The sequence below is a fragment of the Larus michahellis genome, chromosome 2 (genome assembly GCF_964199755.1).
Source record: "Larus michahellis chromosome 2, bLarMic1.1, whole genome shotgun sequence".
Taxonomy (NCBI): Eukaryota; Metazoa; Chordata; class Aves; order Charadriiformes; family Laridae; genus Larus; species Larus michahellis.
The window spans coordinates 61,949,175-61,976,826 of NC_133897.1; the positions used below are offsets into that span (position 1 = coordinate 61,949,175).

The 27,652-nt window shown below is 42.1% G+C and overlaps 1 protein-coding gene across 1 annotated transcript; it reads right to left on the reverse strand.

Moving 5' to 3' along the window:
* Positions 1 to 297: 297 nt before the first annotated feature.
* On the reverse strand, positions 298 to 15,828 carry IGFBP3 (insulin like growth factor binding protein 3). Its single transcript, XM_074575655.1, has 4 exons — positions 15,090 to 15,828; positions 10,945 to 11,174; positions 8,210 to 8,329; positions 298 to 1,423 (listed from the first exon to the last, which is right to left on the reverse strand). Exons 1-4 carry the CDS (start codon positions 15,478 to 15,480, stop codon positions 1,298 to 1,300), a joined length of 867 nt encoding a protein of 288 aa, XP_074431756.1. The 5' UTR covers positions 15,481 to 15,828; the 3' UTR covers positions 298 to 1,297.
* Between the last annotated feature and the right edge of the window lie 11,824 nt (positions 15,829 to 27,652).

Here is a 27,652-nt window from a genome sequence, read left to right on the forward strand (position 1 = left end):
ATTCTATGCTTAGATGCAGGCAAATAATTTCTACCAATGTCAACGCAAGCAACAATTTTGTGTAGTATAAACGAAGTCTGGGGGTCTCAACCACGATCCCCCATCTTGTCAGCATTGTTTTCAACAGGAGTTCCCCATACAGAATACGTGCTTTGGTAGAGTGCACCAAGACAACACAGAATAGATACAGCTTTTCAAAATAAATAAGCGAATAGAAGGGTGGTACTGTAATAGCAATTTTTTGTCCGTGAATATCCTGTATTAGTGTGAGCAAGAAACGGAGGAAACGCAAGCCCTGAAGCGAAGGACAGACAGAAGAATGCTTTACTGAGAGCTTCAGTGCAACTGTTACCCTTTCCAGTGGCATAATTCAGTGATGGGTACATTAGAAAAACCAATAAAATAATAACAATAAAAAAAAATATTATCTTGGTATTTGTAGTTACTTCAATTAACAAAACTTAATCTCTTCTCCAAACACTTCTTTTGCTCCACAAATTCATTTCTATTATCTATAATAGGTCACTGTGTGTGCATATGGATCTATACATACTTGTAAATCATTCCATATCCTTATTTTCTCTTTGCATACAGAAGTATACACTAGAATTATTGTGTAGTATTTGGTATTCACATGTTACATTTAAATAAAGTTTATTAAAAAACAATTATATTAAATACAGACTAGCAGAATATTCATAATATATTTTACAGAAAAAATAGCCATGTCTTTATTTTAGAAATATGTTTCTTTAAAAAGTTGAGATTTCTATAAAACTTTTTACCCGTGAAAATGTTTCCCGTCAGACCTGTAAAAAAAGCTTAACCTTTAAGCTTTTTTTATTTTTTTTAAAAAATCCTTGTGTTTTTTTTTTTTGTTTTGTTTTGTTGGTTTTTTTAATTTAATACTTTTACAAGCTTACAATCTATAAATTCTTTAAAATAAAAAAACAGTATCTTTCGGGATCAAATTGGTCACAGGCCGTTCTTTAAAAAGTCAGTGGAGACTCCCTGAATCCATTCTGAAGTGCCTTTTGTTTTTCTCTCTGGGTATCAATAGTGCAGGTTTACGTGAGAATTCAGAGCTCCCTACACGTCCTAAAGGAAGCCCAACGCGTGTCGGAGACAGGGTGCAGCTGCAGCAGCGTCCGCAGAGGCTGCGACTCCCCATCCGCTGCAGGAGGCAGAGCTCGTTACTCCACGCATAACGCAGTCCACAGTGTTTGCCCAGCCCCTCCAAGGTCTCTGCGAGCTCCGGTGGCCACGCACAGATGCCAGAAGAGCTGGCACCCAGCCCTCATTTGCTTTCCAAGTTATAGCAGTGGACATCTCCTTTTCCCTTCCCATCATACCCGGGAAGCGGTTGTCCGTATTTATCCACACACCAGCAATAACCTCTCTTTCGGCCTTTGGATGGGCGACACTGAAACAGAGTAAAAGACCCAGTTAACATTATTTTTGTTTTCTCTGCTCTTAGTGTTATATAGCAGGGATTCCCGCTCATTTGATAGCTGCACTTACATATCCTGGCCATACCTGACAATCAAACAGAATATTACCACTACAAAGTATGACAATAAAAGCTTACCTGCTCTGCCCACCAACCCCTGTGAGTCTAATTACTCCGGAACAAAACTGCTCTGAGAAATACCAGGAAACAGCCTTTATGAACTACTGCCTATTACATTAGGCAGCACAGTTGCCCCCTTTGAATACCAAGACTACTTGTTAACAGTACGGGCTGATGACTGGGACCCATCTTTGGAAAGAAAAGTTAACAGATTCGTTCTACACTAAAGCACAGATCTGGCAGAGAGTCATTGCAGCAATAAACACCCTTGGCTTGCATTTGTTTGCTGGAGCAATTTCAATACTGTTGTTGACATTTATTAACAGATACATAATCCTTCTGTAATGGAGGTATCACTACAACAAACTTGTAGGTGTACTAGAACTTTACACGTACATTTTCCTATAAATAAGGTTGCTTATAGACTAGTCTATAACCTATGTCAGCTTTAGAAGTTGGCTGGTGGAATTTGCCAGCAATGCTGACCAACGTGAAACTACCACTAGACGCTGGAAAAGATGCTGAACTTCTTTAGAAACAGTAATGCAGTAAAAATGCATTATAAAATTTTGTATGTACTAAGTAATGCTCTCCCCAAGGAGCCAAGAATGGTAAAAACGACACTAAAGGAGATGACACGCTGCAGGTTGCATTCAGTATGCAACCCTGGACACAGTTAGATACTGTGAACCTCTGGGACCCCGCAAGGTTTTCATCCACTCAAAAGACGTGTGTCTCCAGGACAGATTATCTCACTAGGTTTGCCACAGTCAACCTCATTACCAAGATACAGCCAAGTTTTGAGACTTGGTGATACAGGATTCTCTGCAGATGCTAACAAAGGTGGCTGCTTAGTCAGGACATACTTACAAAGGAGGCAGTGACGCAAATATACCCAGGTTTTCAAAGATGGAGGTTTCATCTGTTGCACCGCCAACAACAACCGAAGACAGGCTAGACTGAAGCCACTTATGACCCTCAACACTGTGAAGGCTATCCTGTAAGCCAAACAAATGCTGCCTCCAAGATCACACTCACAGCAATTCAAGTATTTCAAAGGTTCAGGCTGGTACAAATCGGGCAAACTTTGCTGCTACTGCTCAACTGCTTGTTTTCCAGAGTCTAATATAAATGGCCCCATCTCCCATGCAGGTATGGCAGTGGCTCACAAAGCTAAGTGTCTTTTCCACGTGCAGGTACGCAAGTAAACATCAAGCAAGTACTGGGCTTCACATGCTGCCTAAAGTGCCTGATTTTTCCCACATCTGGTTTAGGACCTCAGGCAAAAGGGTGGTATTTTGGACAGAACTGTGAATATAGGTCATTCCTGGGGACAGCCTGCACCAGCGCATTGGGCCCTGAGCCAACTAATTTGTGGCAGCACAGAGGAGGGCAGACAGTCTTCACAAAGAAGTTGTGAGAGAGAGATGGGAGCAGATCACACATTAGACACAAACTTCTGAACAACCTTCCATCTTGTTCATTTTCCTTTAGAGTAAATGAAGTAATGTTAATCACCGTAACCGCAAGTTAATCTACTACCCTCATGATATATTTTTGAGTAACAAGCCCAACGCAGAAATATACAATGCCTTCTCTTTGAATTTGCAGTCCTTATGCATTAGCTCTATGCAAATGGACGGCAGCAGGATGACAAGATCAAGCTTAAAGTACGTATCAGCTTATTTTAGGAGAGGGTGAAGAAGTTCAAACCTACTGAGAGAACAGCTACATTAATAATTTGCTGAACTACACCGTTAGCTGCATTTGAGTTCTAGTTACATGTTCGACTGTTTTTCTGTACTAAATCTTTAAACCTAAGTTTTACAACTTACGTTTATTGTCTCAAAAGCCTGACTAGGGCTTGCATGTATTCTCCAAGATTTCCGTGAATGGCTGCTCAAAGTCCACTGACGTCAATGGGAAATTTTCCTTCAATTTTGGTGGCAACTGGACTGGACTGTAGCTTAAGTGGTACTAACATTTAGTGACTTAAATTCTTCATGCTCAAACTGAGGAATTCATAAACAACAGCCTTTGCATAATTTAAATTTTACAGAAAAGGAAACTGAGGCAGCAGTTCTTGAGTTGTTTTTCCCAAGAGAGCAGGCACAGATGGAGCCCAAATTAGAGCACAGGGCTTCTGGCTGCCAGCCTGGCGCTTCGGCAATGAAACTACACTTCTGCTAATAATAGTAACACAGCCTCCCCTTTTAGAAGTACTATATGAAGTATGTTACACAACTCTCGCTGATTCATAGGCTTGCATCACTCTCAAAACAAATGATCAATTAGAGTTATCTCATGTTGTTGGAGTTTTTGATTGCTTTTTACGGTTGCATAGTTAATTTTCAGAATTAACGACAACATGAAGTTAGTCTGTAGGAACACCTTCCCTACTAATAATATTTTTTAATTCCTTCTAGACAACCCATTTGGAAAACGAAACCCTTAGGTCATTCTACAGCTGAAATAATGCTCTGTGATGAAACAATTTACCTTTTCCAATCTGCAATTTTGTACTACCCGCTCAGCCGTGCTGTCCATAGTAGAATCATAGAACGTGTTGGGTTGGAAGGGACCCTCAAAGGTCATCTAGTCCAACCCCCCTGCAGTAAGCAGGGACACCTTCAACTAGATCAGGTTGCTCAGAGCCTCATCAAGCCTGGCCTTGAATGTCTCCAGGGATGGGGCCTCCACCACCTCTTTGGGCAACCTCTTCCAGTGTCTCACCACCCTCATTGTAAAGAACTTCATCCTAATGTCTAATCTAAACCTACCCTGCTCTAGTTTAAAACCATTGCCCCTCGTCCTGTTGCTACATGCCCTTGCAAACAGCCTCTCCCCAGCTTTCTTATAGGCCCCCTTCAGGTACTGCAAGGCCTCCCTGGAGCCTTCTCTTCTCCAGGCTGAACAACCCCAACTCTCTCAGCCTGTCCTCATAGGAGAGGTGCTACAGCCCTCGGATTAGGTAAAGCTGATTCAAAAGTGATGCTTTTATCCTGAAGCAGCTAGCGTATGGGAAAAAAATAATAATAATCTGCTCTTCTGCATTTTTACTCCACATACATTTCAAGGCTCTGCCCAGCTCTTCTGTATGACTTCAGAAGTCCAAAAAGCTGGAAAACTGCCCACATGGTGGATCCAATAATTACTTCTGATAGAAACACCAGCTGCCAGCTTCCATGCCACCTGCCCCTCTCCCTTCCACAAAGAAGTGCCGCAGAGGCATTCGTGGGGCGCAGCAACCCATATGGTATCCCACTGAATATGGTCAGCCCAGAATTCTCCGTGGAGCTACAACTGTAGTCTCCCGGAACAGACAGCAGACAACATTGACATATACCTCGGGCCGTTTTGGCTCCTGCCAAGCCCAGCCCTGTTTTCAGTGGAACGATGCCAGCTCACATTTAGGTGAGTATCTGGCTCCAGTATACAAATATGGGGCAATTCTAGTAATTGCCCCATATAATAATTCTGATTTCATCAGAACCTTTTTTTCCATGCTTGAGGCAGAAACGTGCCTGTATCAACCTACTCCATGTAAATATACCTATATACTGCAGTCAAATAGTACAACATTACGTGTGTGATTTATTAAGAACTCTAAATTTTAATATATCTGATTTTAAAAAAGTTTATATGTAAACACAAGGTGTGAAATATTTTTCATGTTATACCCTGACAGATAAGTTCATGTTCTCAAAATTTTTTCACATATGCCAATTATTCCCTATGGTTGTTCCTGAAAAGTCAGTTTCTAGATATCCACAAATGTCTTGAAAAATAACTTCTTTCAACTTGACTGGAAAAGCAGGTGACCAGGAAGACAGAACATATTAACATGTGAAGCGCCTCCTGAAGGAGTTTTAATGGTTTCCAGGGTGATCATAATTTTTCAGATGCCAACACATCTACTACATTATCATCCTAGGCAGTGGTTTTGGCAGCTGTTTCCAGCATCAAAAATGCCTAGCTCACACTTATTTTTTGATGGATTTACTGTCTGTTTCCTAACCTATTATGCTGATTTTTGTTGTCACAACAGAATATAATTGAATTACAGATTGAATGCTGCTAATAATAGCAATGAAGGAAACCAATAAAATAGTCTAGCGTTCTGTTAATGAGGTCAGACACCTGCTTGTGGTGCCTAAAATATTGGACCTACATGTTGATGCTCCAAAAAGAAAACCAAACACACACAATTGTCGCACTGCCTTGCAGACAGTGAAATCAGCCTGGACAGGACTCGCCCTCTCCTCAAACTGATGCTTTTTTTCTAGGAGTTAACTCTACAAGGGCAACTCATATACATAATCTTTGGTTTGTATTTTGTTCATGTGAGAAGCAGTCTGCCTCTATAATCTTTGGTTTGTATTTTGTTCATGTGAGAAGCAGTCTGCCTCTATAATCTTTGGTTTGTATTTTGTTCATGTGAGAAGCAGCCTGCCTCTGTAATCCCTACCTGTGAAGGCCTGTTCCCAGGGCTGATTTAAGGTTCATTTACAGGGGAAGCACTCCAGCAGCATTTCATGCAGAATATTTACTCACGTGGGCTCCATTTGTAGGTATCTCCTATAATATCCCAAGCTGTTTCAAACTACCATTGAAACCACTGGACCTGTGTAAATTGGCAGCACTTGACAAGGCTGGGCAGGTATGAAAGTGCCCCTTCATCTTCTATGCTCGCTGACCGGATAAGCTGTTGAACATAGAGCAGGAACCTTTCCTAAAGCACTTTGAAAGTCTCTAGGCAGCACAGAAACTACACAGGAGGGCAGAAGCGTGTCTTTGCTCTGTCCCGACACCTTATTCTCGTAAATCAACTTTTAGGAACAAAGACTAGGTAAGAGTATTATCTGTCTTTCCTGGTTTTTTTTCCTCCGTATTTCCTTTTTCTCTGCCTTAGTGGCCGAACTATGACTACGCTTTGAAGTACAGTCATCCTTAAAAGTAAGACACTGTAATACGTGCTTACTGTGAAGCTGATTTACTACATACACATGCCAGAGACTGCATGCAAACCACCGCCTTTTTGCTAACACAGCAAAAACCTCAGAGTCTGAAGACAGATGAAAGGAAAATCTACTGAACAAAGTAAATACCAATCTGCAGTCTTCTGTAATACCTAGAGAAGGAAAGGGCCTACAGTGGGCTTGTGTGCCTTGAATACAGTTAAATGATGTGCTGTTCTAGGATAGCTAAGCAAATGCTGCTATGGCACAGGCACAAAACACAGTCCTAGCCTCACTCCACACAGCAGTCCGACGTATTTTCTGAACGAATGCAGACCGAGATGCGAGCGCTGCTCTCTGCTAGTTTACACGCAGTGGGACACAGATGACATGGGCTTCTCTAAAGTCCAGACAATAAAAAGAAACTCTGTCCCTGCTCGGGAGTTGCCACCACCTGCTCGGGAAAAGCTGTGGGGCATAGACAAGCTCAGCAGCATGCACCAAAGGTCAAACAGTGCAGTCAGTGCTGGGCTGATGGCAGAAGGGGAGGCTGGAAACCTCACCCCTATTGAAAACGCCCCACCTGACACTACCAGCTTAACACAGAGCTCCAGGGAATACCCGAAAGGGAAAGACTGTTTCCAAGAAAGGTGGAAGCCAAAAAATGGAGAGATACCATTCCTAAAATAAGGTTGCCCGGTCAGAGGTTAGCCTCTCACTTCCAACCAATGAACTGCATTATCTGGTAACACAGAGTCAGCCACTCCTTTGGTTACCAGAGATAGAGAGGCTGACTTGTGTAAACCCAAATGGGAGAGCAAGATGGTCCACACAGAAAAATCTGTCCTTACAGAGGGTTTGCCTTGAGGAAAATCTTGAAGACTCTTTTCAATTCAGGAAATTTTGGAATTATACCAAGAAACACATTTGGAGGCAGGTCACTAACTAAACACTGGAATTAGAACGGATGAGCACACGAGGCAAAGAACCTGGCACGTCTCACACATCCCCAAGTTCCTAAATGAGCTTCAAGGGCAGCACTGAATGGAGAATGCTGGCATAGCTCAACCCGTCACAACTAAAGCATAAATACCTGCAATTTAGGTCTGCACTTGTCAAGAAAGGTCACAACCCCAGAATCAAAGAGGGCTGAGAAGCCACCCTTGCTGCAGAGTAACTACTAGATGTATCACTTTCACGATAACATGACCTGGATTTTGGAAGCGATCTGTGTCGCGCATAAAGGACAGATACATGCCTTTCTCAAGTTGCTTTTTGTAATATGATCCAGCGCAGTTCTTCTAGGAACTCTCAAGCAGCTATTTACAATTCAAAGCATTGATCTATTGCAGTCATATGGTGACTGCAACATTTAGCTCTGTGGGTTATTACACAGGCACTGCTTTTTTTAAACCAAAAGGCATTAGTATCTAGGACACTAGCCAATCTATGTTGATTAGGTATGAAGTTTCTCAAATGAATCTGTTGTCATGACCAACAGAAAATAAAAACACTGTCCCCACTTGACAAGCTTCAGCACTATCAGATCAGGTCCTAAAACTGGAAATGAACCAGTTCCTCTGTAAAATGATACAAAATGCACCTTGCTGGCAAGATCCTTCAGCAAAGATGCAGAAAAGGTGAAGTGCATTCATTGAAATGATCAAGACTCTGTACTTACTTGCTTTTTCTTGTAGAACCCCTTCTTGTCACAATTTGGAATATGAAAACCCCTGGGACTCAAGACATTCAGGATCTTTAGGTGGTTTAAAGTGTCTTCCATTTCTCTCCGACAGGGACCCTGTTAACGAGCATATTTTAGAAAACACAGATGAAACTTCATTCCCAAATGCTGTCTTTCATGCAAGAGGTAATACATCTTTAAAGGGCAAGAAGCACAAACCCCAACAAATCCATTAAAAAAAAGGGATGGTTGGATATATGAAAAGGCAGACCATTCACAGATAAAATTCTGACTTTCTGCTTTATTCAGGATTAAGTGATTTCTAAACGCTGAAGACCCTATGCCATGCTGAGGCACAGGCTGGCTTTTCCAGTTGAAATCACAGTCACATATACCTATGGGAAGGCTTATCCAGTATGTACGTAAATCAATCATATATAACATAACTTAGGTTTGGAAAATCTTGCCTTGCACCAAGCGGGAAAAGAAGGCAGGCAACTGGAAATACACCACTTGGTAGATTTTCCCTAATGCCATTTCATTTTTGTCATTCTGCTGGATTTGAAAGGTTACATGAAAAATATTTAATTGAAAACAAGTAGTTTGTCATAATGTATATGCATCTATAAAAATACTGCAACTTTGGACAACAATTCACAGTTTCAACTGGAACAAACGGATGCAGCCATGCAAAGGAACAGTTGCGTGCAACATTCTCATTAGATATGTCACGTTTTGCCTAACTTTCTCCATCTGCGAAAGCCTGACAACAATGCAGTGAGGATTAGCTCTGGGACAATGAGCCAAAAAGAATTTCCAGAAGCACTTTTAAGAACATGTCTCAAATGCCAACTAATTATTTCTCACTGCAGCCCTCCAGGGCAGGGAGTAAAGCATTACGAGCCCCACTTTGCAGTCAGAAAACCAGGAGTGGAGGAGTTCACGTTTTGCCAGAGGCCAAGAAGGCAGTCAGTGTCAGCAGTGGGACTGAGATTCAAGAGTCACAGCCTACAAACTGTGTACTTAGCAACACTCCTGTCTGGGCATATTACTGACTGGGTCCACCAGCCTGCTTCTTCAGCAGAAACCCCAAAAAATTCTTTTGCATGATTGCATGCGTTTAAAATGTTTAAACTGCTGTATCAACACAAAGACTCACTTGGTGCAATTTTTAAGACATTTATACCTTTAAATAGTAATATTAATAGTTTGCTCATGTAAAGTGTCTTTCATGTCATTATCTGGAAGCATACAGAATCCACCGTTTTACTGGAGTTTAAAATTGACTTTTTTTTATTACCAAAGGCCTTCCTTGCTGCTTTTGTATGTCTTTTTTCAGTATCAACCTCACAAGCTCTAAACCTGTGCTTTAAATTGCTGCTCTTATTGGCAGTTCCTTAAAAAAATGAAACTGCTCAGACATGCTGACTGCAAATCACACACGTTCAAAGATTTGGTCCTGAGTTAGGCCTCCAAAAAGATCAAGAGATTTTTTTTTAATTATTATTTTGAAGCAGGCTTCCAAAGTCAGAGAGATCAATATCAAAAGCTAACATGCAGACACAGCTAGAAGGGCATTTGCTGACAAAGGCACCTGTCCCCGATGGGCTTATTTCTGGTTCTTACAGACACCAACAGCCCTGGTAAGTCAGCTCATGGGGCCCAACTACCACAGAAGTGAAATGTTCATCCTAATTTATACCAGGACCCTGTTTCCTCAGAGCTACCGAAGTTCATTCATTTACTGTAGGCAGTTTACTTCACATTTTTGGGAGGAGGACATGCTGGAAGGCAGATACTGAGATGTTTTTACTAGACAGCTGGACATCAGTGACAAACTACACAGGCAGCTTCACCACCCTTGCCGTGTTAACTTGGAGGCCACGCCCTCTTCAGACACAATTTTGCACTTCTTTTGCAGATGGGAAGCCATGTCTGGTTTCACCACAACTGTTTTGACAAAATGCCAAAGCATATCCAGACATAATTTTTAGGTCATCTGGCACAGGCACATGGATAATCACTGGGTTATCAGCCAGGATGTCCAGGAAGAAGAATTATTCTCCCCTCAGATTCACCACACTCCAACTGCCCTGCAGATCCACTGGGCACAGTCAGCAGGAAGCAATGGCAACTCGTGTGCCTGTGAGCCTTTGCATTTAAGCAGTGGCATCAAATGATGACTGCAAGTGGAGGCAGCGTTCAGCACATCACACAAACAATGACTGATCAGTCAAGATCCTAATCTTCAACCCAGCCTAAGTTTATCTCCCTTGATTTGTGCCATGGAGTGTGAACACCGTGCCGCTACACTGAATGCGAAACATCTTTTTCCCATCACTGCAACCCAATAATGCTGTTTGCCAATAAATTTAATGATGTCTCTATTAAACCTGTGCCAAGTCCACCCACACAAATGTTGTGATAAATATAGAGGGAAACAAGAACTTTCAATCTCCAAGAAATGACTTTGTGAAAATCATAATTGTATCAATGTAAACATCATTGTGTTTTCTGAATGTGATCTGCTTGGTCTGCTAATAGTCTGCATTCGCAGATCCAATAGTTTCACTGGTTAAGCAGCCAGAATGCCCTAAATGGCTACAACAATTACCATCATTTAGTTCTTTAGTTTATTTATTTATTTAGTCATACGCATAACATGCATATACATACACACACGCACACACTCCGATGCTCAGAAATGCCTTTCCGTTTACAAAAGTACTCACGTATTCAGTCTCTTGTTTGGATTCAGAAGAGAAATTCAGTGTATCCGTACTCTGTGAATCATATTCCACTTTATAGCGCTGCGTATTTTTGGCTTGCACTTTCCTGATGATATCTATTTTGATGTGTGGCGGATGAGATTTGGAATCTGGCACCCTGTGAGAGTTTGGGACGGCCTGATTTTCTGTGCTGCTGGTACTCCGGTCTTCTTCTTCTGAATCACTGGAATTTCCTTCAAGAAGAACAAATGCAGTGAAGACACAATGTTAATTAACTGCCAGCTGCGTCTGGAAGGGCAACAAGCCACTAGATTAGTCTACGCGCTTAACTTTCCTTTACAAAATAGCAATATACGAAAGATTAACAACTTAGCATTCCGCATGCATCAGCACGTTTGTTGCCGAGCAATGACTTTTGTAGCTGAAGCATCCCCTTGCTCCCAGCAGCCTCGCAAGGTACCCCGCCGCACCGCCCGTGCCGTCTTGCCCAGCACCCGACAACTAGCTACCTCCACCCCGCTGCAAGCCACCACCGCCCCGGTTTGTCGCCCCTCGGCGTCGGCTGCAGTTTCCGCCGCCGGCAGGAGGGGGCAGGCCTGCGCAGCCGGCGGAGCGGCGGCCGCCGGAGGGGGGAGCCCACGGCAGCCCCACGGGCGCTGGCGGCGCGGTGCCTTCCCCTCCGCGCCTGCTGAGCCACGGCTGACTGAATCCGCTTCAGTTAAAGGCGGCGGGCTGGAGTAACTTATGGGCTGTAGCGTGACTCTCTGTCTTCCCCCGGAAGGCGGTTTGCTTGCTTGTGGTTTTTTTTGTGTTTTTTTGTGTTTTTTTTTTTTTAAATAAAAGGCTTTAATACAACACATTCTACCACCTTGAGTTTCACAGTTCTAGTTATCTATTCTTAATGCTTTTTCCTTCTTAATTTTATTCAACGTACTGAACAAGAAAGAGGAAAAGAAAATAGCACGTTTTCATTCTTCTGCCATTAAAATCAGAAACGTTTCTATGTGTACAAAATACATTTTAAAGATAACGGACAAAAAAATGCCATTCGTTCTGCAACGGTGTCAAAGGACAAACGTGTGCTTTCATTACGAGCTTCAATAATATTTTCTCTTTACCATCCACAAAAATACAGGAGAAGCACATTTTTCCAAAATACTGCATAAGCCCAGTGTTCCTGTACCTTCTGAGGTATTTGCTTACACTGCATTTCTCCCTCTCAGGAGACTCCTGCAGCGTAACTGTAACTGTCTGCATTTCCTCCAGGGAATTTTTCAAGTTTGGACATTCCTACCAGCTAAGTAGCTAAGTCCCACTAGTTCCTGCCTTGGCTGCTGGCCACTTTTTTCTTTTTTTTTTTTTTTCCTTAAAGGAAATTATTTTGTGAGTGCACAATGACAACTGATGTGCAATGAACATCCTGGACATCTGTATTAAAATTGTACTTGATGGCTCACTGAAAAAAAACCACAAAAGCCAAGAAATTCAGCGGTAAACCTGAAAGCCCATGTTCATGTAGCCCATTGGCTCTAAATATTTCAACGCAGGCAGTATAGTGGCACTGCCAAGACACAGGAACAGGGGAGGAACAGGAGGAGGAAGAGGGATTCAAGTTAACATCTTTGTACCGGTGGTTTTAGTGGAGCCACTGCTGGCAATCGACATAATTGACCAGGAAAATCCAACTCTCAGTGCAAATGGATTAAGGAAGTTTAAGTCTTAAATCTAAATTTCCTGGCTTTTGTGGGTTTAACTCAGACTCTCAGTGGTATTTGAACATATTTTCGGTGGTTTAATATCCTGTTTTTTAAACAGTGGAGTTTTTTTTTTCCACGTTCTCAATGAAGTTTGCAAGAAATGACACAAAATGTTATAAACCTGAATCTCCTAACTATAACTACTATGCGTACTAGTTTTTCTGCGATCTAGTCCAGTTCATTAGTTTGCCTCCTCTGCCAAAAATAAGTACAAAATATTCTTAATGTGCATTAAATAATTGCCAGGCTGGTCATTTCAGTTTAGACAGACCATCCCACTGCAATAGCACTTCCTACACTTTAATTTGGAACAGTCATAATGCCGCATTTTAAACTGTAAAGCATATTTGAATAGCTCAGTTTGACAAAACTTTGTGCCACGTACCCTCAAAACAGAATCAAAGCTGCTATGAGAGTTACTTGCCCTGTTTTAAAAAACATATTAAAAGGGTTGCACATGCACAGTACTACTTAACACTTTTGTGCCCCCAAAAGATGACATGTAAAGTAAGTTAGCGGCCTACTACAGTTGCTGTTAAGAAGCTACTGTAACATACACCACCTCATACCGATTTCTAGCAATTTCTGTAAACTAGGAATGATCAAAAGTGTAGCACATGACGCAGGACCTAGCTGTAAGGGAGATGATGTGATCCTGCTCAGGGAGAGTGTGTACCAGGGAGTGTTGAATTTAAAGCTGAAAGTGGAGCAGTCCCCGTGAGGGGGGACACACTACGTGTCACACAGGTTCAGTGTACTTCTTCCTTCTTGCACCCCAGGTTTGCAACCTTCACTCCTTGAATGTGAATTGTAAGGGTCCTACTTTGCCCTTTTTAAAGAATCGAAGCTCCTACCAACTTAAAAATCTGAGTTCTCCCTCAGACAAGAATGCAGAAACAGAACACAGCATTTTGATTGTTTAGGCTGAAAATGGAAAGATTTTCAGCAAAGTGCAGCTCTGTCTTCCCCTTTCTCCTTATCTAACAGTCACGATTTAAAACACTACCCCTGCATTACCCAGCACCAACTCCCAAGTATGCAGAGACGCCCCTCATTTCCAATTCATGTCAAGGATTAATACGCAGAGCCAGGTTCACGTGATGATGGAAGCCGCTCCATGTTCCAATGAGATTTAAAACTTCCGTGAGTACCTCCGAACTCTCCCTCATTCAAATTGTCACAGCTTGGGAGCAGAACACAAGTAATTATAATAAGGCATCTCCTACTCCCATAGTTAACTGGCGCACTGGTGCCACTTCCTCAGCTAAGGAGAGGCCAGCCAGAGTCCCTGCAACCTAGCTGAAAACTCCTGGCTTTTTAAAAATGCAAACAGTGGAAAGCCTTTTGACACAGTTTTCCATTAAATAAATGTTAACATACTCGCTGTTGGTTAGCAAACAGTTTAATGAAATGTTTGCACGCAGGGCCTCTGCTTTCTTGATCTGAATCCCAAGTTTCCCTGTCTTAAGTTTCCAACAGTGCATGCTAACGGGAACTTTTTCCAACCGTCCCTTCCTCTTCAAACAAAACAAAACCTGCTCTGTGAATGTCTCATTTACAAGACATGCAAGAGGTACGGGAAAGCTTCGTTTGACCAAAGATTTATTTGCAGTGCAGGCAAAAACCCTCTTAAATAGTGCTCTGCAAACGCTTTGTTCTGAGTCACCACCCTTCCCGGGCCAGGGGCACATTTAACTCCCCCTTTTTTTTTCTTCTTTTTCTCTGTGCTTAGCATTCCCCTGACTTAGCCACACTGCAGTGCAGAAGTTAGCCCACACTCTCCAGTTTTCTCGAACCCTCTTTCCAGGAACACTGGGGACAAATCGCGAGGATTTCACCCTCCCTCCCATCCAGGCTCTGCAGCCTGGCAGCCCCACGCACCCGCAGGAGCAACACGCGATCCCTTCCCCCCCCCCCCCCCCCCCCGAATTTTTGTAAAAAACAGCTACTCTGCCTCTTGCGGGAAGCTACTTCTTAGCATCGGCGTTGAAGAAAACAGATATATACATAAATAAGGTATAACGGGTAAATCTTCCTTTCCTTCGGTAACAGCACCCCTCTTTCAAAACGACCCCCCAGCGCCGGCTACGCCGCTGCCCGAGAAGCCCCCCCGCGGGCCGGCAGCCGGCGGGCAGCGCCGGGCAGCGAGCGAGAGGCTTCTCCGCAGGAACAGGTCGGTCGGTCGGTCGGTCGGTCGGTCGGTCGGTCTGCCTGCCTGCCTGCCTGCCCGCGCCGCCCCCTCCTCCTGCTGCGTGCAACTTACGTTTTAACTTTTTTTTAAAAAAAAATTAAAATAAAAAGGCAAGGAAGCAGCGAACGAGAAAAGAGCCGCGCATGCATGCCACCTCTTCGCGCTTCTTCGCCCCCTGCCCCGAGGCGCAGCCCCCTTACCTGCAGCGTTCGGTCCCGGCAGCAGGAAGGCCCGCAGCTTGCCGCCCGCCGTAGCGTTGGTGCAGAGGCCGCGGCCCTCCAGCAGCGCCTGCAGCGGCCGCGCCTCCTCCCGCCGCGGCTGGCAGCTGAGACCGGCGCCGCAGCGCTCGGTGTAGATGCCGCAGTGCTGCCCCGGGCGCAGGGCGCAGGTGAGGCAGCAGCCGCAGCCCGGCTCCCGCACCCGCTCGGCGCAGTCGGGCTGCAGGGGCTTGCACTGCTGCAGCGCCCGCGCGTCGCAGGGCTCGCAGCGGACCACTGGCCCCGCCAACGCCGCCGCCGCCGCCGCCCGCCGGACCAGCAGCGCCAGCGCCGCCGCCGCCACTGCCCACAGCACGCCGGGCCGCGGCACCATGGCAACCGGCGGAGGGGGGCCGCCGGGAGGCGCCCCCGCGCACCCCCGGGCGGGGAGCGGGACGGGCAGAGCCCGGCGCCGGCACGCACAGCCCGCGCCGCCGCCGGCGGGGGCTGCGGGGACAGGAGCTTCCAGCCGCTCGTAACCCCACCAGCGCGGGGAAGCAGGAGAGCGGCGCTGCCGGCGCAGACACGCCGACCCTCTCTTCAGCCGCCTGCCCCCAGTCACATAAAGGTAGTGAGAGCTCGCCAGCAACAAAGGCAACTTTTTCCTTCTTTTTACCCCCCCTCCTCCCTGCAGAGCGCCTGAATCACTTGGCTTGACACTTTCGGGTTTTTGCCACAACACTCAGGAAAAAAATAAATTACAAAATAAAACGCCTTGTAAAAGTAAAAATGAAAATAAAAATTTTAAAAAAGCCAAGCCCAGACGATCTGAAGAAAACTTGGTCCAAAAAACGCTTCAGAAAAGAAAGAAGGAGAACGAGCGGAGGTGGGGGGGGGGGGGGAACAGAGGGAGGGGGGGAAATAAATGAAGAAAGCAAGGTTCCCGTCTTTTTATTCTCTTTGCCGCCTCCGCTCACCGCCACTCTGCGCCCATCTGTCCCCTTGTGCCGCCCGGCCCGTCCTATATAGGACCGCGGCCGCCGGCCCGCCCCGCGCCATGAATAACGAGCGGCGCGGCGCGGCGGGGAGCGCCGGCCCCCGCCAAACCCATGTTTCGGTCACGGAGGGCTGGGAGGGCGGTGCGTGGGGCGGGGGGCGGGGGGCGGGACGGGGGGACGGGGGCGGTGGTGCCGGGGGTTTATGGGCAGTTCTTAGAAATCAGCTGTAAGGGGCAGGGCTCTGGGCGGAGGGGCACGTCGTGTGCCTTTTGTTTCAAGAAAAAGCGCTGCGTGCGTGTGTGGCCGCGTGTGTTTCCTTGGCACCGGGAGAGGAGACACGATCAAAGCTCGCGGAGAGTGCCCTTTTTTGGACTCCTGTCTACAATCCTGTCTGCTTTGCGTCTGATGGATGGCCCCGGCTATGGAGGAGGCGTGCCTTTGCGCACACACGCACCCGCACACACGCACCCGCACGCACGCACGCTGGTTCAGGGCATACCTTGGGTCCGGCTTACAGCTCACTTGACAGCTGCGTTTCCTAGGAAGAGACGGAGGGAATGCGCACACACACACACACGCACACACACTTTGCACAGATTTTGCTCTCTGGCACAGCACTTGGTCCGTGTGGTGCCCCAGCCTCGTCGGTGTGCCTCCCCTAACTCTCTTCTTTAAGTGTTTTCTGAACTCTTTAAAACTTTTCCCTCCATCTATAAGACAAATGGTTTCCCTTGCAACATCCTCACAAATCTAGAAAACAAACAAACAAACAAAAAACCTACCAAAAAAACCCACCCAAAACCCAACTTCACAGTGAAACCCTACATCAATTTTGCACAGTGCATGTGCTTGTGTTCTGTTTGTAGCCACTGCAAATTCCGCTCCGTTTCTGCTTGGCTTATTTCACTCCCTCTGTTAACTTGGCTTAACTGCGATGGAGAAAATCCTAATTGGAAATGCCAAAATTTGTGACCATTCCTTTCTGAAGCTCTCCTGTGAGCTGATGCGGAAGGGGATAGTGAGATGTGTGTACATAGACATATCTATGGTGTTTCAGCCATATAGATGGTGTTCTGCCTCATGCAAAATAAAACCAATAATGCTCACGGATACTGGTTTATACAAATATATTCTGCCTTGGGAATGATAAGAGCCAGACTACTGCTCTGTTTTCAGCTTCTTCATCATTAACACTGAAGCTCACCTTCCAGTAATTCATCAGCTGTTCACATGTCTGATTTCAAGTGGAAGAGGGGAGTATGTACATTATTGCTCAAGGTACTGGCCATGCTGCTGCGAATCTCAAGAAGTGCACTTTTTACAAATCAGATCTTTTTAGATAATTGGAATCAACTGTTCAGTTTGTTTTCTCTGTACTTTATTCAGTAATGATGCCTTTCAGATACTATCTTGGAAGGGGCATTGTACATAGCAGGATAAAAAGTATCTGATTTTATGTGCAAAAAATACGTCGTAAGAGTAGACAGAGACTTTTCCTCGGGCAATTAAATTAAAAAGATGTGCTGGAATAGAGATCAGCCTCGCTTAATGCCCCAATGGGTGATTGCACCAAGTCTTTTCAGCGTTCTTTTGTCCTCTTGCTCATTTTGTTAATTGACCAAAAGAGGTCGCAGGTTGTCCAGGATTGAATTAGATTCAATAAATCTGAGCTAGCCCACCTACAAAGGGGAAACATATTGCATGTTTGGTTTCAGGGTTGGGGGCCGTTTTGGTTTTTTTGTTGTTATTGGTTGTTTGTTGTTTGGGGTTTTTTTTTTTTAGACTATTATAGGAAAGCTTGGTGTTACCTTTTTATTTTACTTTGGTTTTAATAACTGTTTGTAGATGAAGAAGTCTGAAAATCCTTGGGATTGTCTGGCAGCGTGTATCAGGAGAACTCAGGTCTAGCAGAAAGAGGTGGCTTTCTTCCTTTCTGCTTTAGCAGTAGGGTAGCACTGTACACTGTATGTATACAGGCATCTTTTCAGCATGCTGCTTTCAAAACTGAAACAATAATGCAGAGGAAATGCTGAGAGAAGATAAGTAAAATGAGGCAAAGGGAATTAGGGGACGAAAGGAATGAGAGTAACCCTTTTCCTTCACCACAGTCTTACACACTTACCTCTGACTTACCTCTGACTTACGCACTAATACTAGTGTAACTTGTATTTCAAACTGCGGCACAAACATTTTTATCAAGCTGAAATTCGATTCCCACCATCAGAAAGACATTTTTTTCCTTTCTCTTCTTCCTTTTATAACGTTCCAGAAACTTTTTGGTGCACCGTTTTGAAGTCCTGTTAATACAAGGAGATATTTGCGATGTCACCAAATAAAAATGGACCGCTTTTTTTTTTCTTTTTAAATACACAGCTGGTGAACTTAGCATATATTTTTAAATAGCATAAACCAAGGTTAATGCAACATCAAAAAGCCTTTTTTGAACAAAAAGCACTCCAAGTGGAAAATTAACCGTCTAAGATGTGGCTGAATCACCTTTGCAGAAAGTGAGTAGAAAGCCAGGGAGGTGTCAAAGATCATGTGGTCCTAACAGCTTTTGCTAAACAATTATCTGTTTGCACTGTGTTAACCAATGGGCACTGCATTACAATGAACTTATATAAATGACAGAATTTGGTTCAAAGCCCTGTTTGGGAATCAGAAGATGGATACCAATGTATCTGGAAAGCCAGATATGAAATTTATGAAGAAAAGAAATTTATAAAGGAAAAAAATGAAAAATCCCAACACACACCTATAGCTGACAGCTGAATTACATTTACAGACCAAACCTTAGTAATATTGAAGGAACTCTTCTATGTTGACAAGGCCAAGGGTTAAATATGCAAAGTAGCAGTGCTTATAAAACTGTACCAAATCTGAACTTCCACATTTACATTTACTGTTTATTCTAGAGGCTTTGCAATCTTTTTCCTGTTTATTCACTTTGACTGAGAGAAAGAGGGAGACAAAAGTCATGTAGGGCTTATCCTGAACCTCTAGAGTCAGTTCTAGAAGATGGAGAGCAGAAGAGGAACAACTGAAAGGCACTGTGCTTCAGAGAATCTTGCGTCCTCCTCCCATTGCTCTAGAGAGTGCAAGAGTAATTTCTGGAAGCACAAAAGGTCTGCACTTTATCCTCCTCCCTCCTTTATATTCATCTCTCTCTCTCTGGTGCATTAGCTGAACTCATACCGTTTGTGTACTTGTTTACTGGTGTGTGTGTGTTTGCTACAGGAACAAGACATGGCAACTAGAGTTGTGGTTGAAGTAGCTCTACTTTCTGCTGCATGGTCACATTACATTTTGGAGCAATCCAGACTTTTTAGTGTAGTCCCATTGTACTGCCTATGGTTGTACTACCCAAAATTTCTCTCAAGAACATGAGCTTCCCTATATAATGCCATTTTAAAACTTGTGTAATTTTGCAATTCTTTTTCTTTTTCAGACCGAAAAAAAAACCTTCACAGAAATCTAGAGATAGCTTATCTTGGGTTGCGGGCTAAATACACATTTGCAAAGCATCCTTTAATTTTGGCCTTCTTTGCTCTCTTTTTTGCAGACTTTGGAGTTTTATGTACAACAAACTTCTGAAGTCAGCAGAAAGTAGGATTTCCTCAATATGTTCTTGTTTTTCAGAGGAAGAACGCTCAGATTTACAATGAAGTCAGTTGATATAATACGTACTTTAAACTTAATTTAAATGATACTTTCTACATCACTGTTTTCACAAAGGCGAGGATTAAGATCTCAGCATTATTTGTCACCTGTCTGTAAAAATACAGTTTAATAAAAGTTTCCTGCAGACCTGCTCCTGGTTTGGGGCTAGACATGAACATCTCCGGCATTTTCCAGTGCCCCCTCTTAAGCCAAGAGTGCAGGCTTACGAAGTGGAAAACTGTACTGGATTCCTCACAAATGCCACCCTGTGCTGCTTGTCTGAAGATGGCAACCTGAATTCAGTGTGACAGAACAAACGACAACTTAATTTGGAAGCAGATAAAATTAGGAAACAAAAGGAGAAATAACAACTCATTTGTTGGGAAGTCAACTGAATTGAGACATTTTATGCACTAGCAAAGACTTTTCAGGATTTGTCCCTTTCTTTGCTACCAGAGGCATACATAATGAAAGGACATATATTGGCAGTATTAGAGAAACAGTTACCAAACACTTTACTCACTGACACGTCTTGTTGACCATAATAGAAGAAGGGAGGATAGCTGATAGGTTTCCTATTACAAAGCTCTTATCCAGAGAGGTGTTCATCTCTTTTATATACTAGTTAGACATTATATAGTGTGTCATGGCAATAAAAATCTTACGGAATTTAAGAGGCATTAGAGGGAAGAGGAAACAAAGAAAAACGTTTAGCTCTCAGGACTTCTTCATGAGAACAGAAAAGATTGCTGCTGGACCAGATGTTCTTCACACTCACACTGCAGCCAGCAATCTTGGTACTATGCAAGTTCTAAAATGCAGGTGTCATAAGTGGTCAAGAGAGAAATCCTGCTGTTTCAAAAGTGTACAGCCTGCTGGAGCTCGATTTACTGGCACACTTGAACTTCTGTCCACAAGTAAAAAAACCCACCACAATAAAAAAAAAATCATATCCTACCTTAAAATGTCTGTGAGATGTTGAAGTGGAAAGATACATTATTTTGGATTACTGGAGTTCATGGAGAACTGACCTTTATGTGTATTCGATTTCAAATGAATACATTAAGTTTTAGGTCATTCTATAAATTAGTGGGACGTGAACTTTCCTTATGTTAAGGTGCATTTACATACAATCAGGGTCAGAAGACAAAAGCTATAAGAAAATATGTGATAAATTAATTTAGCATGAGCTGATTCTTTATTCACCAATCCCATCCCTTCATGACACAATGTTACAGTACAATAATATCTCACTATATTTATAAATTATCACCTATATTACATATATTATAGAAAAAAGGCAGTAATTGTAATGCCTCCAAATCTAGATGCCTTGTTACCATGTGGCCTTCAGAAAACATCACAAAGAAAAGACACTCTTAAAAGCTTTGCAGGATATAAGTTGAGCAAAAAAACCACCAACTTGTAAAATTGTCTGTCACAGGCTGGTGTTAGAGCTAAAAGCATATGCTGTGAGTTCTGTGGAGAAGTTTCCCCTTACCAAAAGCATGAAGTTTTCTGGGACAATCTGTGTGCAAAAGAAGATAGATAGTTTTAAGTCAATTTTCTTAATTACCCAAGTTAAAATCACACAAGTCTCAAACATTTCCAGCTGGTTGGAAATTAGCTGGACACTAACTTTCTATATATTGCCCTAGCCATCGAACTACTGATTGTGAATTGGCAATATTTGTCACAACTTCTCTCTTTGCAACTCTACTTTTTTTGTTCTGCTTTATCTAGGATACCAGACTATGCATCTTAATCCAAGGTTGGGCAGCATGGGATACCCAAAGCCTCTTTGGTCTCACAGGAGTTAAAAGTCCTTTCTTCTGTTGATCACACTGGGCAGATCTCAGGTCTATATGAATGTCTGCTGTTATGTATCTCAACCCTCCGTGTGCTAATGCCTACAGAAGTGATACGCTGTGATCTTATAATAATCAATTATTATACACATAATTTTTACCAGTAACTCAGGTATGCAAATAATATCAGGAAAAAACACTCATATTAATTACCATCAGTTCCCACTTTACTTCAGTTTACTCACCTATTGCATTTCTTTGACTAGGATTTTAATCTTGGAAGATAGCAGCGTTCATACTTTCCATTTTATAAGCAATTTATAATTTTGAGTACCTCTACTAATTAATTAAATAATTTTGATGTCCACCGTAAGAATGCTGCCAGAGACCAAGTAATAAGTAATTTCTGATCAGCAGACCCCTTTTAAAATGTCTCTAGTATCAATTCCAAATCAACGGTCTCTTTTTTTTTTTTTTTTTTTTTTTTGGATGTAGGCCCATATTTTTAAGAAGACTTCAGAAACAGTATTGTTCTCTTGGACATGTAGGACATACTTTCCATATAGCTTTCAATATAGAATACTAGCTTGTAGATTCTGAAGCATTAAGCACTTCATAGTGCTTATTGCACAATATATGCCTAACAGGCCTGTTGGGTTTTCAGTCTGAAACCTATTTTTGCCGCAGTGGCATGCAACACGAGTAGTGCAGGACCACGCACAGTATTATAAAGGAGAAAAATCAGGGTACAAAAATTGTACCTTCCTGTAGGAAAAAATAAGTTTGCTATACTTAGGTAAAATGTAAGAATTTTAATTAAATGTAAGAGAAAGTCTTATGGATAAGAGGTGATTAACTGCTTGTTTCACAAGCGAGTTTTGTTTGATAGATGCTTTGTTGATTGTAAATATGTTGTCAGTGGGCATCTCATCCTTTTCCCAAAGCAGGACAGAAATAATAAAATCAAGGCACGGCTGAGTTTAATCCTTGCTGGAAAATTTGAATGCCTCCCCAGCAGTGAAATATCTCTTGATGACAGCAGACTGGAACAATGCTGTAGTATCACTATGAGCAATCCGATCTTAAATCCATCAAATATAAGAGGAATTTCTGTCCTTTTAGGAGCCGTTAGTCAGAGTCTTTAGCCGGAGTATAGCTTCGTGCATGAATTTGGCCACTGGATGTGGAAACCGCAGAAAGGGATCCTCAGATCTGCTGCAGACTGAAAGGAAGAATTTCCCAGGAACACAACAGAAAAACACTTTTCTACAGAAAAACACTTTTCTACAGAAAAACACTTTTCTTTTTTTTTTTTTTTAATGTAGTCACATTCTCCGGTCTGGGAAGCCATACCTAGAAAGACAACAGCAATACATATGACGTATTTGATGATGCATGCTTAGTATCCCATGCTGTCTGATGCTTCTTGTTCTGTTTTTCAAAATTCCATCCCCTGAGGGTTGGTCAGAAAATTATCATGATTTTTAAAAAGAGATTGTAAATAGGCTGGTTCCAAATTTCAGCATAGTTATCCTTTCACAAGGCCTATCCCTGCAATTCACAAGAGTGTTATATGTCTTGGTTTTGGCTCTGAGCCACAAACTCTTGACAGTTCTTAGGGGAATCTGGAAAGTCAAATCACAGCATAAAAACAAACATTCTGCTTCTATGTACAGTAGTTTCTCAGAAGGATAAATGTCACAAGTGATGCTGGAAAGATTTGTACATCTCCTTGTTATATATGCGGGTGTGACCAAAAAACAAGGGGGCTAAATCAAATCTTGTTCCTGCTGCTGAAGTAATTGGCAATATTCTTGATGTTGTGGGGGCATTTGGGTCTGAACTAACAAGTGGCCCTTCGATCCATGTGCATAAAGAGACATTAGGTGTAGTGGACTAGTCCAAAATACAGCCCCGAATTGCGCCCAGTGCAGAAATAGGAGTTTCTGTACTCACTGCTTCAATTTACTGATCTGATAGCACTGCAACAAACTACTTGTTCCTGTGGATTTTCATAGGCATCTCGAGTTATGGCACAATCCCTTGAAAATTTTCTGTTGTTTATTAGAGGAAAAGGACTGTGGTCTGTGTATTATTGAACATTATATTTAAAGTAACTTGAAAATGCAGGCACTCGAGGCTCACCTGCTGATATTTAGGATGAGAGCAAACGGCCTCAAGTTGTGCCAGGGGAGGTTTAGATTGGATATTAGGAAAAATTTCTTCACTGAAAGGGTTATCAAACATTGGAACAGGATGCCCAGGGAAGTGGTTAAGCCACCATCCCTGGACGTATTTAAAAGATGTGTAGATGTGGTGCTTAGGGACGTGGTTTATTAGTGAACTTGGTAGTCTTTTCCAACCTAAATGATTCTATGATCTCTGAAGAGAAGTCATGGTGGAGCATGTCTCTACAAATGAAACACTACTAGCTCTTGGTTAAACAAAATAATCTCTCACAGGGAGTTAGTTTTAGGAAAGCACACTATGGCAGTTACGTAACTTGTGGAATCCATTTCACCTTGTGCTCTCACTGGTTTAATTGTCCTTTTATAACATTGCTAAGAATTAAGAATGGAGCTAGAACGGTGAAAAGTAGGCAGGAGGGGAAAGAGAATGAAGCCCTGTGTATCAGAGCTCACTTAGCAGTAAATTTGGGAAAATAACACTTCACAAGGAGATTAAAAGAATGAATACATTTCTCACTTCACTAGCTGGAGAGTGTAAAGGACACTAGGCATTATTATTACATGTTGGCATGTGATGCTTCCTGAGCTTTCTGGGCCCATCCACGACCAAACTTCCTAGCAAGAGTTTTTGTTTTTCCAGACAGGAGCCAAAAATAAGGGCTGTCTCTTTTCATATTCCCATTAAAAATTTATTCTTCAGTTTAACCAATCTAATTAATTGCCTTAAATTAAATGCCTCTTTAAGGAAAACACCAGAATGACAATTATAGTCACTTTCTTCCATGGACTACAAATACAACTGCATATTTTACCCCTATTCATTTGAATAAAAAATACATGCCCAATGTGGTTTTGAAAGGAATAAGCCATAGCAGCATTTTATAATTGATACAAATGATAATTGGTCTACTGACAGATGAGGCTGCATCAGAACTTCTCAAACCTCAAACACTGAGAACAATAAGTTCAAGAAAAAGCCTACTGCAGCCTTGCTGTTGATAACACATATCAACATAAGACACTAATACCTTCAGTTTCATTCAGCATATACTCTCCTGTAAAATCTTCATTGCTCCTTTATGTTCTTAGGACTGCAAAAAATCATCTTATTTGAATGCAGTTCATGACTATTTTTCTTCTTTACTATTGACGTTTTTGTTATTTAGTATTTTAAATTAAATCTGCTTAAGGACTGAATTGCCTTGCAACAGTCTACATTAAGAATTTGCTCAGATGAGACTGGATTAATTTAAAGCCACTTTAGGGAGACACTAGGTCATACTTTCTAAGCTAGGCAACCTCTATATTAATCTAAGGACCTGACCCCCAAAATATTTATTATTATAGAAATAGCATGTTATTATATATAATAAAATAATAATTAAATATAATTAAAAATAGCTATATGGATAAATGCATGCAGATATAGACATACATAACTATATTAAACTTGCTGTCAGAAAATGTGGGTCATACGGTCATTCCCACATCCGTATGTGTGACCAAAAGAAGGAAGTCAATGGAATGCTTTTAAAAACTATCTTTTTCATTATTTTCAATTAGATATAAGCAAAAAGTAAAAATACGCCTAAACAAAACTGAGCAGTTTTGCTTTAATAATCCAACCAGAGGTCCAAAATCATCTTCGACTGAAAAAGATGAATAATAGCCATCAGATTTTTTTCCAGACAACTGAACAGACTAGCAACTCAAAAATCTGGAAATTATTAAACATATAAATACCCTCCCCCCCCTTTGGGATGTTAAAAATATTAAAAACAATGGAGAATCATTTGAACTAAGTCATCTGCTGTCCTATGTTGTGGGATCTGCAAGATGTGGCAATAACAGACGATATAAAAACACAAAGTTCTTAGAAGAAATCTACATTTGGAATGAATTTGTTAAACTGTGAATTTTGCACTTTCAAAAGCAACAGCACCATGATTTTCAACCGTGCATTAAAAATATGCTAGTAGTAGTAAGATGAAGGCAATATTTTATGTCTTCTGGACACATTATTATTTCCATATGGTACAATACCTCTTACGCTATTATGATATACTGTAATGCGGATTGCTATGGTAACTGTCCCTACTTTAATTTATTGTATTACAGGCATCTAAATAAGATACACCTTTAAATAGCAAAGATCAGATCCCATAAACGCTGTTCGTAGACTGCCATAGTTCAGTACAGGATAGAGAGAGGCTTATAGTACTCCAAGGAAATGGGAGCTGGTTTAAAGTTTGTGTATCATTTAATTCTATTGTTCTAAAAGACCGACAACAAGCTGAAGCATAAGAAAGCAAATAATCCTTGCATTACTCGCAATGGAAAATACTGCTAACGCTGAATGAAATGTCACTGAAGCTGCTGAGTGTAGCGGTTAACCCTTCATCGGGGTACACATTAAGAGTAGTTAAATGTCCCTATTCAACGAAACTGTTGAAGCAATAGGGAGCCACCGCCCAAAACACAGGCCACATGCGTGGCTGGTCAGATGCTTAACTGTGTGGGTGGAGGGATTTCTCTGGGAGCTGAACACAAACACAGGGGTTGGGCATTGCTGGAGTAGGGTTGTGTATGCGCTCAGAAAAGGAAGAAGCAGCCCGAACGCCACAGAAATGACAGCGAAGTACCAGAGGCAGCTAGGGGAAACGCTCTTGGTACAGTGAATAAAGGCCACAGAGGTCAATGGAAGGACGGGCTCGTTCAAAATTGTCTTTTCGGCTTCTTTTCAAGAGTCAACATAAAAATCCAAAATAGTAAAAGACATGTCTCAAAAGTAAAAATCGTCAGCCAGCCAAAAAATTCCTAACCCGCAAATCAATCTGTCCCTTCTACCAAACAATCAGCTACTCAGAAGTGACTGATTTTGATGTCTTAAAGACAGCAAGCTTCTTTTTTTCTAGAGTCAGGGTATTTTTAAGGGTTCTCCATAGGAGTTCAGCTGCCTTTTATCAATTACTGATGGGCAATCACACTTGGCTAGGTTAGGGCTAAGCTGTGTCTTTCCCTTTTCTACTTAGCCAATGAAAATGGGTAATTTTTTAAGCCCGTGGCTGCACATCAAGGTTTCTAAATACAGAATGATATCTAGAAAAGATTTCAGATCAAACCTACACAGCTCTGAAATTCACGCAAGTTAGTGGGTTTATACTAGATATTGACAGAATAATATGTCATAAATTGAGGCGACTGGAGAATTTTATGGCCAAGTTACATATGGATCTTTCACCTTGAGTTGTCCAAGTAAGATCCAATTTTAAACAATCTCTCTGCTGCCTAAACATATCAATAGCTGGCAAAATACTGAATTATTATACTTGTTTCATAAATTTGGGATCTGATAATGGCTGTTAGACTTTGGATATGACTGCAAGTGGCATTTCTGTAGAGAATGATAATATTTTGATAAGAAAAAAACCTTGGACTTCTAACTATATGTGCGGATGAAATTGGGCAGTAACACTCATCACCTACATAATGTTTGTAACTACTACTCCACAAATATAAAACAGTGAAAAGCCAGCATTTACTGTTCAGGCCAGATTATTTGTAATCAATGTAATAAAGATGGAACTATCACAGTTTCTTTGTCCATGGATTCTTTTCAGTAGGATATGTAAAATGGCATTTGCAAAATTGGTGCCTTATTGTTGCTGCCACCGTGAGCTCCAGAGCTTCTGCCCACAAAAACCATTAGAAAAAGACAATTCACTCCACGGTCCGAGTTTATACACTACTTTGATGTGGTACTTGCACCAAAATTTGCACCATCAAATCCTTTATTTACAAATTGTATAATCTTAAGTGTAGGGTTACTTTTAGAAGAGTCTGCCATGACTTCCATATTAGCAAGAGAGAGATTTAAAAATAGAGTATTTTGATCAACCTGATCTTCCCAT